The 14,444-nt window shown below is 37.4% G+C and overlaps 1 protein-coding gene across 1 annotated transcript in view; it reads left to right on the top strand.

Annotated features, from left to right (window-relative positions):
• Nucleotides 1–2,342: 2,342 nt before the first annotated feature.
• RAD18 (RAD18 E3 ubiquitin protein ligase) overlaps nucleotides 2,343–14,444 on the top strand; it is a 113,363-nt gene continuing 101,261 nt past the window's right edge. The window contains exons 1-2 of the mRNA XM_025885248.2: nucleotides 2,343–2,470; nucleotides 7,778–7,859. Of these exons, the coding sequence (XP_025741033.1) occupies nucleotides 2,420–2,470; nucleotides 7,778–7,859 (133 nt within the window). The 5' untranslated portion in view covers nucleotides 2,343–2,419. The remainder of the gene's footprint in view (nucleotides 2,471–7,777; nucleotides 7,860–14,444) is intronic.

Here is a 14,444-nt window from a genome sequence, read left to right as displayed (position 1 = left end):
GAATCACTGGGAAGAATGCATTTCTTTCTCTCTCTTTCTCCTTCCTTATTCTTTTTCTCTTTTCTCTCACTTCTTTTTCTCTCACCTTCTCAGCCTTTTGTCATCTCCAACCTACAAGTACTATAAAGGGGAGATCACTAGTGCAGTCAGGCCTGGGACCTGCTTTTAGTCTCTCCAAGCCTGTGTCCCCCGCCCCATTACCCACTTCCGGCAACGCCTCTTGGAGGTCATTTGCATGCCCTTTTCTGATTGGTTGATACGAACCCTTTGCAGCCCCCTGACCCTCCACCCCTCTCGGCCGCTCCCCACCGTCCTGTTGGAGGCCCACAAAGTGAGGCACCCTGGGAATCTCAGACCTCTGACCTGTGGCCTTGTCTGCTCAGTTACTCCTCTGTAAAGTGTCAGTGGGTGATCTTTTATGGGGGATTAAAAGACCCAGATTCAAGGCTGGACTTTGCCACTGACAAGCTGTGTGATCTTCAATGAGTCCCTTTACCTCTCTGAGACTCAGTTGCCTCATCTATAAAATGGGAATAATTCTCCTGATTTTATATATATATATATATTTTTTTTATGAGACTATTCTGTAGTGGTTAATACGGACTCTTAAGCCAGACTGCCTGAGTTCAAATCCTTCCTCTTCCACTTACCAGAAGAATGCCCTAAGCAACTTACCTTTTTAATCCCCTTTCCTCATTTGGTTGGAGTGAGTCTGAAATAAGTCAGATTGTATAAAAACACCTGGAACAGTGCTTTGCATGCAAGTGCCTAATGAATGTCAGCTATTATTGTAATGGGTATTAAAGTCCTTTGTCCAAATGCTGTTAATATTATTGCCCAATGAATATTTGGGCACAGGCTGGGAAAATTCAATTGAATACAGCTCTGGCTTGGAGGCCAGAGTTTCTTATGAAGACAGCCGAAAAAAGTAAAACCTTAACCTCTCTGAGCCTCGGTGTCTTTGTCTGTATGATGGCAACAACAACTTTACCTCTGCCTACTTCATAGGGTAGCTCAAGTGCTTGGACAATGGTAAGCACCTAAAAAAAGTATTTGTTTAATGAATGAATGCACGGACGATGTTGGGCAGCAGTGGGTCTGCCCTGAGCAACATAACTGCTGACCAGCTGGTCTTGAGACCCGGTGCAATAGAGACCCACATAAAGCAGTGGGTGAGTACTGAGTCAAATGGGCAGACTGGGTGGTGTGCTGGTCAGCTTCACATTTGGATAACAGGCATTCTTTTTTTTTCTTCTTCTTGATAACAGGCATTCTTATATTTGTCTGGTGAGAGTATAAATGTATAAATGTATTAATATAAATCAGCCTCTTTGGAAAATCATATAGTGCTATCATAATTTTAAAAGAGGAAACAAATTCACAAATTGACCTAGTAATTCCATTTATAGGAAATCATCCCCCAGATATCTTGGCCCAAGTGCACCAAGATTTATATAGGTAGTGTGTTCATTGCAACTCTTTGCAATAGTGAGAAACTGGAAATAACCCAGAAGCTCCACAGTATGGTAGGTAAATAAATTGTGGTTCATCTATGTTATGGACTTTGTGGCTATGAAAAAGAATGAGGTAAATATGTACATTATTAATACGGAGAGGTCTTTAGATGTATGGTTAAATAAACAAACGGAAAACTCAAGTTGACAAAGCTGTGCATTTAATATAATATTTGTGCGGAAAAAAGCCGTATCTGTATATCTGCATTGGACATCTGAAAGGCTACACGCCAGAGTTAAGGTGGTTATCCCTGCAGGAAAAAAAAAAAAAACAACAAAAAAACTTTAAATTAAAATTTTATTTTGAGAAAATAAAGAACTCCTGTTTAAAGTCCAGAGGCCCCTATTTGTAGTCTGGGCAATGACGCTCTATGACTCAAGGAAACCCTATTCACTTTTTTTGAGCGGAAGCTTCCTCTTGTGTAGACTAACAATGGTAACATTTATGTTTTAGTGTTGTGATGGGTGAGATGAAATAATAGATATGAAAACCCCTACTCAGAGCAGGGACAGATCCGTATAGCAATCACGGAGGGCAACGTGAGGAGGAGGCATGAGCCTAGACCTTGAACGGTTTGTCAAGGTCTGGATTTGGTTTGATTCCTGGCTGTCTTTTCCTAACAGTCAACAGGCATTTATTTAACAAGGGTCCGCTACGAAACTTGATGTGGGCTTTTTAACCACTTACCTGCCTTGAGAAGCAAAGGGGAAGCTTGGCGCGTGCGCAGTGAGAGCGTCTTTGCCGCGCTCCGCCCTTGTACTACAACTCCCAGCAGGCTCCGCACACGCCTCAGGCGCGTCGCTGACTGTTGACGTAATGCCATAGCGCGGGGAATTTCGAGTAGCGGTGGAGCGCGGGAGGCCAGTGGGTGCTGGAACCCCCCCCAGCCTACCTAGGAGAGACTATGGACTCCCTAGTCGAGCCTCGGTGGCCTCCAGGCCTGGCAGTCATGAAGGTGAGTGCTCTGGGGAGGTGGGAGTACCCGGGTGTCCGCTGGAGGCCAGTCCCGCTGTGAGAAGGAGAAAGGAGGCGCGAGGTGCGAGCTGGGCCAGGGTACCCGGCTCTGCTCTGCCACTTAGCGACTTGGTAGATTTGGGCCTCAGTTTCCTCCTGCCGCGAAGTGACGGGGCAGGCCTCGGTCCCTTGTGGTGAGCTTAGGTTGGCCGTCTTATGGAACCGGGTATTAAGCGGTTCAGCCACAGCAATAACAATGACCTCGAGAAAAATAGTCACTCTAAACAGTGAAAACGACAGTGACAACTAACCCTTTCTGAGGGCCTAATACTTATCAAGCATATGTAAACTCTCGCAGTACATTATTTGACAATTTCCCATTTCCTTTACATTCTTTCATTTCTTATAACTACCTAGAGCTGGTTGAATTCTCCTGACGTGTCCTAACACCTAACAGTTTGTATCTCTTTTAAACAAGGAGATCAGGGCTCAGGCTCAGCACTAGCCTTTCATTTCATTATATTATTTCACTTAAATAACATGGTTGTTTTTGGCAAGGCATTCCAGTTCCATTTACAGTAGCAGTGAGCCCTGTGTGCTTGATCAAGAAGAGCAAACACATTTTGCTGTGCTAGCTAAGAATCAGTTACTTGGTTTTTCTTCTTGCTCTGTAATTACGTATTTCTGTGACTGTGTGCAAGATCACTTTCTAGTTCTATTCCTCAGTGTGGTAAATTTGGGGATTATGATATCTGTCCCTGCTGACTCATAAGACTGACTTTGAGGATTAAGTGAAGGGACTTGGGGGAGGTTAAAGTAAGTATAAGGCCTTTCTTCTTGCCATCACCAGTGTCATCTACAGTGCTTGGGGACTTGAGATAGCCCCATCGTGAAAAGCTGACATTGGGGAAGGATCTAGGAAAGATGTAGTTTTGGAGTTGTGGTGGCCATGGTATCAAGGTACTTTGGGGGAAAACATAGATTTGAGTTCCAGTGGTCTTGAGTTAAATCTGGTCTCTGGCTCTTATTTAACTGTGTTATCTTGGGTTGGTTACTTAACCTCTCTGAGCCTGAATTTCCTCAGCTGTAAATTGGAGACAAAAATAAACAGTTTATAGTGTTGGTTAAATGAGTTGATCTGTGTGGATAGGGATTCTAGCTGGCTTATTCACTGTGCTTAACACAATGTCTGGCACATAGTGCATGCTTAAAGATTATTTGCTAATTGGTTGAAGGTTCTAAGTATCTGGAAGGAGTAAGCATTCAGTTAATATGTCTTTATTATAATCATTAGCACTTAACATGTGTTGTTTCTTCCCCCCTTTCTATTTGTTATTTTGAAGATTGAATTGGATAAAGGAAGTAAAGGCTTTGTAGTTTGTAAAGGTTCTTGCTTTGTAGATTTAAGCATATTTTACCACAACTTCCAGAGTTCTTTAGAGGCAGGTTCCATATCTTCTACGGATTTGATGTCTCACCACAGCACCTGAGAGTGTTCAGTGATGGAGTTGATTGAGCCCATATTAGAATCATGGTGGAAAGCCAGCCCCCTCCAGTATTTTCTATTTTTTTAATTAGCTCTTTATTTTATTTTGTTTGTACCTATTACTATTTATTTTGCCCAATCCCCGCCCCCCCGCCCCAGCAACTACCAGTTCTCTGTATTTAAAAGTCTGTTTTTTGTTTGCTCATTTGCTTTGTTTTTTGGATTCCACATAAAAGTGAAATCATATGGTATTTGTGTTTCTGTCAGACTTATTTCACTTAGCATACATAATACCCTCTAGGTCCATCCATGTTGACACAAATGGCAAGATGTTATTCTTTTTTAGGGCTGAGTAATATTACATTGTATATATATATGCACCACATCTTCTCTATGCATTCATCTATTCACTGACACGGGTTGCTTCCATATCTTGGCTATTGTGAATAATGCTGCAATAAACATAGGGGTGCATATGTCTTTTCAAATTAGTGTTTTCATTTTCTTTGGGTAAATACCTTGTAGTGGAATTACTGGATCACATAATATTTCTGTTTTTAGTTTTTTGAGGAAACTCCATAGTGTTTTCCATAGTGGTTGCACCAATTTACATTCCTACGGACAGTGCAGGAGGGCTCCCTTTTCTCCACATCCTCACCAACACCTGTTACTTCTTTTTCTGATACTATCCATTCTGACTGGTGTGAGGTGATATCTCAGGATGGTTTTGTTTTGCATTTCCCTGATGATTAGTGGTGTTGAGCATCTTTTCATGTGTCTGTTGGCCATTTGTATGTCTTTTTTATAAAAATGTCTATTCAGGTCCTCTGCCCATTTTTAATGGGATTATTTGGGGGTTTTTTGGTGTTGAGTTGTGTAAGTTCTTTCTGTATTTTAGATATTGACCCTTATTGGATATATCATTTGCAAACATCTTCTCCCATTCACTGGGTTGCCTTTTTGTTTTGTTGCTGGTTTCTTTTGCTGTGCAAAGCCTTTTATTTTGTGTGGTCTCAACAGTCGATGTTTGCTTTTGTTTCCCTTGCCTGAGGAGACATAGCTATAAATATGTTGCTCAGGTGATGTCCAAGAGATTACGGCCTATTTTTCCTTTTAGTAGTTTTATGGTTTCAGGACTCACATTTAAGTCTTTAATCCATTTTGAATTTATTTTGTGTATGGTATAAGAAAGTGGTCTAGTTTCATTCTTTTGCAGTTTTCCCAACACCATTTGTTGAAAAGACTGTCCTTTCCCCTTTGTATATTCTTGCCTCCTTTGTTGTAGATTGACTGTATAGGTGTGGGTTTATTTGTGGGCTCTATATCCTCTTCCATTGATCTATGTATTTTAATCCCTTTATAATGTATTTGTCAATTTCTCATCTAGTTTTTGCTTGAACTTTTTCCAGGGACAAGGAATTAGCTGCTCCTGGAAGTAGCTCTGTTTGAAATTCTTTCTTATACTAAATAGAAATCTGATTTCAATTCCATGGTTGCTAACCTCGATCCATGGAAAGACTTTCGTATCCGGAATTATTTATGAGTTTTGTTTGTGTAGGTTTTTTCTGAGAAGAGAGTTCATAGTTTTTATTCATATGTATAAGGAGATCTGTGACCCAAAAAACTTAACCTTTCCTCTAGTTATTAAGTCTTTTCACTCATTCCCTACTTTCCCCTTCCACTTTCCCCTCTTCTAAGTTGAAGAAGTCCTAGAGCATCCACTTAACCGCTCTCTGTTTAGTGGAGTGCATGTCATGCTCTTGAAATGGTATGACTAGAAGTTTGTATAAGAATATTATAGCTCATCTGATACAGTGTCACCTTCCACAAATCTTGCTCAGTATGTGTCAGAACCACTCCTCCAGAAGAGGATGGTATATGGAAGAAAGCACAATAGAGATGCCAGGACTCTGGCTTCTAGCCCCGCCTCTGCTCTTAATTGGTGTGCAACACAGTCCTCTAGCTTTTTGCGTCCATGGTAGCTTACCATCCAAAATAATGGAAGATTTTGGCATTTTCATGTTTATTCCCCTGGTTTTATAGTAACAGGAATTTTTGGTTTTGACAGATTATAAATGGAGTATGTGTATATAGTAGAAAAAATTAAAATTCCTATTAAGATAAAGGAGAAAATGAAAGTTCCCCATCACCCTACCCTCTGGAGGTAACCATGGTTTAATATTTTCGCTGTTTAATGTGCGTGTATGATGTGCATATGCATTTAAAATTTGGGATCACTTTGGAGTTGACTTCTTGGGTTTGATTTGACCACTTATAAGCACTGTAGGCTTCATCTGTAAAACTGGAATAGGTGCTATAGACTTCATGAGATTGTTAGGGAGATTAAACTGTATAATTCTATTGTAATGTATTGTTGTAGATTTGTTCTATGATTTTTTTTTGTTTCCATTAAAACATGAACATTTTCTCATGGCATTAATTCTTTGAAAGCGTGTTTTTTTTTTTTAAGTGGCTACCTAATATTTCATCATATAGATTGTTAGTGACATTAGTCTTTGTTTGTATTTTTAAAATATAGGTAATACATTCATGGTTTAAAAATGTGAAACAAAAAGTAAAAGTCTCCCTCCCAATCTGTCCTTTATCCAGTTTTTTTACTCCTGTTACTATTACTTCTTTATTGTGTAACTTTTCAGGATTTCTTTATATATATACAAGGTAAAAATAGAATACATTTTTATTCCGCCCTCTTTTTTTTTTTTAACAAACAGTAGCATACCTTCTTTTTTAAAATTTCATTTTAAAGATCTTATTCATTTATTAGTGAGAGAGAGAGTGAGCGCATGTGTGGGGTGGAGGGGCAGAGGGAGAGGGAAAAGCAGGCTCCCTGCTGAGCAGAGAGCCCGACGAGGGGCTTGATCCCAGGACCCTGGGATCATGACCTGAGCTGAAGGCAGACGCTAAATTGACTGAGCCATCCAGGCGCCCCTACCTGACTTCTTTTTTGCACTTACTTTAGCAGTCTTTCCATGTTGGTACATGAGTGAGCTCCGTCTTTTTTTTTTTTCCTCTTAAAAACTGCTCAGTATTCTTATTGAGTGGAATAAATTTTAAATGATTTAGAAGACGTTGCGTTGTGAGAATAGATCCTTTCCTATTTGGATTGCATTCCAGGCTGACACACACAGATTGACCACGTCTTTACCTTCTGCCACCACTGGTTCCAGCTCTCTCCAGGGCTTCCTCAGCTGGCTCCACCATGTAGTAATTAACATGTGGGACCGTGCAGAAAGCACTGGACTGACTGCCAGCAGGGACATAGGAAGTTTAGTCCTGGCTTGACTCATGCCCAGTTATTTGTGTGTGCTTCCTCACTTGTGAAGTAAGGGTTTTAACTAGATACTTTCTAATGTTTGGCCTTAATAGTCTCTGATTTTGTTCTTAACCTGTGTGGTGAATGGTTATTGGCACCTTTCACCCAACAGTGACTGTGGGCCAGGGAATGGAGTCTGAATAGGAAGAAGCTTGGAGTAAGCTGGAAACACATGGTTAATGGAACAGAAGTGGAGTAGCCCTTTTGTAAAGCGTTGACAATATGGACTAGGAATCTGTACATTGTCCACTTTATCTGTCGAAAGCTTTTTCGGTAACTTGACGATTGAATGTGTAAGTCACATGAGGAAGGTTTTTCTTGATTTGTCAAGATTCCTTGCAGTTTATGTGGAGTTAATTTTGAATTTGTGTATTTGAGAGAAGAGTATTCTTAAATTGTTTTTTTTAGGGGATGGAGAAAGAGTTCTGTGGCAGACATTCCAGTCTTGGTGTTTTTCTGATAGGTATATGTGTATTTTTGCATTTCAGACAATAGATGATTTGCTGCGGTGTGGAATTTGCTTTGAATATTTCAACATTGCAATGATGATTCCTCAATGTTCACATAACTGTAAGTATGCATTGTCTATGTGAGTTAGTAAAAATGTGATTTTTACACAAGGTAGTATTAATTTAACACCCAATGTAAGTACACTTACTTATTTCTCACCTTTAGCTCCTCTGTCTTGAAGTTTTCAGACGATATTTTCTGCTGCCTTCCTTTTGGGTATATATTTACTTATTTTTATTTTTTTTAAAGATTTTATTTGTTTATCTGAGAGAGAGAGAATGAGAGACAGAGAGCACGAGAGGGAGGAGGGTCAGAGGGAGAAGCAGACTCCCCGCCGAGCAGGGAGCCCGATATGGGACTCGATCCCAGGACTCCAGGATCATGACTTGAGCCGAAGGCAGTCGCTTAACCAACTGAGCCACCCAGGTGCCCCGGGTATATATTTTTTAAAGCAGAAAATTATTATATTTCAAAATGCAACTTCTGGACAACCAAAAAGTAAAACATCACTGTAAAATGTTGGTGAGAAAACATGGTATTTCCTTTGGCAAATGGTTGACATCCTTAGTCATAAATGATCTCTTAGAAACTGGTAACAAAGACACTAATATTCCAAGGGAAATGGAAAAAAAAAAACACAGAGGAAAGTGAAATAACAAATGAGTAGTAAGGTTTAAGGATACATGAAGATGTTTGAACTGAGCAATAACAAAAGAAAAGCAATTTCTTTGTAATGTCATATTGTCAAAGATGAAAACACTGACATCTAATGTTTGTACTGTCTTAGAAAAAGTCTCGTAGACAAACGCTGGGGGATAAAATTGATGACAGTCTACTATTTTGGGGAAACCTCTGCTTTTGACTCAAAATATACATTTTGGATATCCTTAATTCCAATGAAGTGGAACTACTGGGACTATTTCAACAAATTAGGTGGAGAAATTAAAAATAATCTATATATAAGTATGTTCACTGCATAGAAAATTTATAGCTAATATATGGGCCCATGAGACTACTTGCATATCAGTTTATTTGTCAGTATACCCCAAAAAGATATGCACAGAACTCCATTAACAGATAATGTTGGGGAGTAGAATTAGGAGGGGAAAAAAGCATTTAAGAATTTGTTCACAAATTTCTGTGTCCTTGGAAATCCAGAAAAAGATAATTTTTTATGAATCAATTTTAAATTTACCCTGATAAGTGATAAGTGAAAATTAGAAATATATGCACTTAAGACTTAATGGGAACACTGAAATGAAGCCTTACAATGACACCATCCTGAGCTTCTGTGTAATAACATCTCCATCATTCAAGCTTCCAAGATCAACAGTGTTCCAGTGTCAACAGTGAAAGCAGTCAGCATGTCTGCTTACAGTTCTCTCTAGTGACACCCTTTAGGTACCTTTGAAACACGAGCTTTCCCCGTCCAATTTTTTTGATCTGTGAGGAGCATCCAGTCCAACACACATAAGAGGAGTATCTGTACATTATGAAAACTGTTTTTTGGATTTGAAGATGGTGGTAGAAGCAATAGCATCGGTTTCCTATTTAGTCATCACACTCATTTCGCCAAGGGGTATTCCTGGGACCAAAGATAGGAGTGAAGAACACTTGGAGGAGTAATACTGGCAGCAGAACTCTGGTAGCACTATTTCTTGCTGTTACAAGCAAAGACGGCAAAAGTATGTTTTCCTGGAACTGTCATCTCCTGTGGTTCCCGGTTTAGACTTATGAACTAAGAAGTCCATAGGACAAGGAATGTTCCTGATGTCAGCTGTTCTCAGGCCATCTGTAAATCTCTTCCTTTCGTGTTCATCTCAAATCCCATCTTCTTTCCTTGGGTCTCCTCTTGGATATTTTTATGCCTTTTGTAACATTAGGGCAGTAAAGATCTTGGTCACTATATGTGGTTCTTTGCCTAACGCATTCAGATGTTAAATTTCAAAATTTTTGTTTTGTAACAGGTTAATGCATAGGTAGTGCAACCATGTAGTCCTTGGCACGAATATATAATTCAAAGTTTAAAAATATATTCAGAGTTTAAAAATCCCAGTGGGAGAATCTACCAGTAAAGAGTATTATAGACAATTTTATCACTTACCTTGCTGTGTGAGGCTGGAAAGACTCTTAAATTGAAATTTGCTTGTACTTAGCTTCATGAGTCTATTATGTATTTTTTATTCTGTAGCTTGAGGTACTTAACACATAGTGGTGAGCCTGTCATTGTCATTATTCAGGAGCTATTTTCAAGTGATTTGTCTTGGAAGGTTAAAAAACAACAACAAGGTAGGCTTAAAAAATGATTTTGGTGGATAGTAGTAGCTTTGGTAAGAAGTTTCTATAGCATAGACCTAAGAGGGTGGTGGTGGTAGCAACATGGGCATTAGAGGTCTACTTAGGCTTGATTCTTGACTCCCCAACTTAACAGCTGGTTGAATTTGCAAATGCTAACATTTCTTCAAATGTAAAGATTTGATGAATAATTTCTACTTTAGAAGATGATTGTGAAAATTCAGTGTGCAGAACCCAGTGTTTGGCATGTTATAGGCCCTTAATAATTGTTAGTTCCTTTCTAGTTTAGATTCACATTAGTAAAGATAAGTTTGGGGGGATTGTTTCAAAATATGTATTAAAATAATCTTTATTTAGGTATAATTTACATAAAATACATCCATTTTAAATGCACAATAAAGTGTACAAGCATCAGTGAGGTTTGACAAAGGTATATACCATGTAACCACTACAATTAAGATATAGTACATTTCAATCCCGTGATAGAGTACTCCGCATCTTAGTCAATATAGCCTCAGGCAATAATGTGTGTGTCTGTTTCTGGACTCTTCTGTTCTGTTGTTCTCTGTGTTTATCCTTGTGCCAATACCACACTGTCTTAATTATTGTAGCTTTGTAATACATCTTGATGTTAGACATTTTAAGGCCTCCCATTTTGTTTTTCTTTATCAAAATTATTTGAACCTTTTAAGATCTTTGCATCTTATATGCATTTTCATATAAATTTTATTTCTACAAAAACCCTGCTGTATGTGCATTGGGATTGTTCTGAATTTAGAGATCAGTCTGGGTAGAAATGACTTCTTAACAATGTTGAGTCTTCAGTATATGAACTTGGTATATTCCTCCATTTTATAGCTTTAATTTCTCTCAACAATATGGTTTAGTTTTCATTGCACAGGGCATGAATATAGAAATACAATTTTTTTATTGGCCTTTTATCTTGTGATCTTGGTAAATTCACTTTTTTAATTCCAGCATCTTTTTTTGTTGATTCCTTCAGAATTTTTACATACACAGTCATGTCATCTGTGAATAAAAACACCTTTATTTCTTACTTTCTAATCTCCATGCCTCGTATTTTTTTCTTGTTTTACACAGGCTAGTACTTCTAGTACAATGTTAAATAGAAGTGATGTGGGTGGACATCCTTTTCTTAGTCCTAATTTTATGGGGAAATCATTTGGTCTTTTAAATACTATGTTAGCTATAGTGTTATATTCTTAATACATTTTCATAAATTTATCAAGGTGAGGCAGTTCCTTTCTTAATTAGCTGAGAGGTTTGTTTTTTTGTTTTTTTTGTTTTAATCATAAATGGGTGTTGAATTTTGTCAAGTGTGTTTTCTGCATCTTTGGAGATGCTCATGATTTACTTCCTTTATAATGTTATAGAATGGCTTTTTGATTGTTAAAATGATAAACCTTTCATTAAATTTACCTTTTTAATCTTAGCAGTTGAGTTTATTGGCACAGAATTTTTTCATACTGTTCCTTATTACTTTTTCCTTCTCATGTCTGAAGGATCTGTAGTGATGGCCCTTTTTATTCCATATGCTAGAAATGTGTTTTCTCTTTTTTCCTTAACTGATCTAGCTAGAGGTTTATCAATTTTATTGCTCATTTCGGAGAACCTGCTTTTAGTTAATTGTTTTCTATATTTTGTCTTTTTTCTATTTCATTGATTTATACTTTCATCTGTATTATTTCCTTTTACTTATTTGATATTACATCTTTATTTTCTCATAGAAGTGTATGAAGCTATAAATTTTCCTCTAAGCCCTGCTTTAGCTGCATCTCACACATTTGATATGTTTTCATTTTTTTTTAACTTGTAACTTTTTTTTTAAGATTTTATTTATTTATTTGACAGAGAGAGACACAGGGAGAGAGGGAACACCAGCAGGGGGAGTGGGAGAGGGAGAAGCCGGCTTCCCGAGGAGCAGGGAGCCAGATGCGGGGCTTGATCCCAGGACCCTGGACCTGAGCCAAAGGCAGAGGCGTAATGACTGAGCCACCCAGGCACCCCTGTGTTTTAATTTTTTTTCAGTTTAAAATATATTCGAATATGCTTTGTGTTTTCTCTTTGACTCATGAGTTATTTAGAAGTCTGTTCTAAATATTTGGGAGTTTTCTTGATATTTTCCTGTTACTAATGCTAATTTAGTTATGTTCTGGTCAGAGAACATAATCTGTTTGATTTCAGTTCTTTAAAATTTTCTTAGACTTGTTCTGTGGCCCAGCGTATGGTATTTCTTGATTGATGTTTTATGTGTACTTGGAAGTCTATTATTCTGCTGTAGTTGGGTGGAGTATTCTATAATGTTAATTACTCAAGTTGGTTGATAGTGATCTTTAATCTTTACCTCTATTGGTTCTTTATTATTTTATCAATGAGAGAGGAGTGCTGAAATCTCCAACTATATTATAGATTTGTCTAGTTTTCCTTTCACTTCTGTCAGTTTTTGCTTTATGTATTTTGCAATGTTTTTATTAGGTGTATGCACATTTATGGTTATTTTGCTTGATAAATTGACTGTTATCATGAAATGCCCCTCTTTATCCCTGGCAATATTCCTTGTTCTCAAGTCTACTTTTTTCTGATGTTATTTATAGCTACTCCCACTTCTTTAAAATTAGTGTGTGGTTTATCTTTTTCCATGTTTTTATTTCTAAACTACCTGTGTCTTTATATTTCATATGAACTTTTTGTAGACAACATATATTTGGGTTTTAATTCTGCCTGACAATATCTGTTTTTACTTGGAATATTTAGACCTCTACTCTAATACAGTAGCTACTAACCACATAAGACGATTTACAGTTTAATGAAAATTAATTAAAGTTAAATAAAATTAAAACTTTGGTTACTCTTGCACTAGCCACATTTCAAGTGCAGAATAGCCACATGTGGCTCGTGGCTTCTGTGTTAAACTGTGCAGATAAGTAACATTTCCATTATTGCATAAAGTTAAAGTAACTATTGATAAGGCTGGATTTACATATAACGCCATTTTGTTTTTTATTTGTCCATCTATTCTTTCCTCTCTTTCTGCCTTTTTAAGAAATAGTTGAACATTTTTTAAGTATTAAATCTTTTCCAGAGTTGCCTTACTAGCTTTGCTTCTTTATTATTTTAGTGGTAGTTTAAAGTATGCCACTTTACCTTATTACAATTTCCTTTCAAACAACATTATGCCCTCTGAATGGTGTAGAACTGTTAAAGATGTGTACTTCTGTCCTCTTCCTGTCATCTTGTTGTCTTCCGTTTTGTGTGTATACGTATTGTAGATACTATAATACATTGTTACTATATTCGCTTCAGACAGCCCATTATCTTTTAAACAAATCAAAAAGTGTCTTTTGTATTTACCCACATATTTATCATTTCTGATATCATTTTTATCCTCTCCGCTACATTTCTTGTAGTGTACATAAGCTGCGAAAGAATTCTCTCAGCTTTTGTTTGTCTGAAAAAGTTACTTCATTGCTCTTTGAGAGATGTTTTCAATGGGTATAAATTCAGGGTTAATGTTTTTTCCCTTTCAGAATGTCATTCTGACTTTACTGGTTTCAGATGAAGCCAGGTGCGGTCTTTTTATTTATAGCTTTCTGTGTATAATATGCCTTTTCCCCTGGCTGCTTTTCTTTTTTTCTTTTTATCACTGGTTTTCAGAAATTTGTAATATGCTTTAGTTTGGTTTGCTTTGTATTCGTCCTGTTTGGGGCCCCTGAGCTTTGGGTTTATATTTGGAAAGATTTTAGTCCTTGTTTCTTTTGAGTATTTTTCTGTTCACATATGCATCCCATGCTCCAATACTAATTCCAGTTAAATTTTGTTAGACCTTAACTATTTTTTACTTTACCGCTTGATATTTACCTACAGAGATTGAGACTCTCTGTTGTTTTTTCTTTTTCTGTTTTGGTCTCCCCCCTCACACCCACCCTGCCTTTCTGTGCTTAGTTTTGGATAATTTCTTTTGCTATGACTTCAGATTTATCCATTTTTAATTCTGTAGTATCTCATCAGCTGTTAGTCTCATCCAATGACATTTTCATTTCAGACACTGTATTGATCATTTCTAGAAATTTCATTTTAAAAACACTTTCCACTTCTTTCCTCATTAGGTTCGTGTGTGTGTGTGTGTGTGTGTGTGTGTGTGTGTGTGTTTTAAGCTTTGAATATACTGAACATATTTCTAATGGCTAGTTTAACCTCCCTATCTGCTAATCCATTATCTATGTCATTTCTAAGTCTGTTTCTGTTGACTGATTTTTTTTTTTTATCCTTCCTGTTTATAAACCACATTTTCTTGTTTCTTTGCATGCTGGCAATTTTTGGTTAGATGCT

Source organism: Callorhinus ursinus, unplaced genomic scaffold (assembly GCF_003265705.2).
Source record: "Callorhinus ursinus isolate GAN/ISIS: 27379988/994484 unplaced genomic scaffold, GSC_fseal_2.0 scaffold15, whole genome shotgun sequence".
Classification (NCBI taxonomy): Eukaryota; Metazoa; Chordata; class Mammalia; order Carnivora; family Otariidae; genus Callorhinus; species Callorhinus ursinus.
Note: the sequence above shows the minus strand (reverse complement) of the source record. Positions and strands in the feature narration are given on the sequence as shown.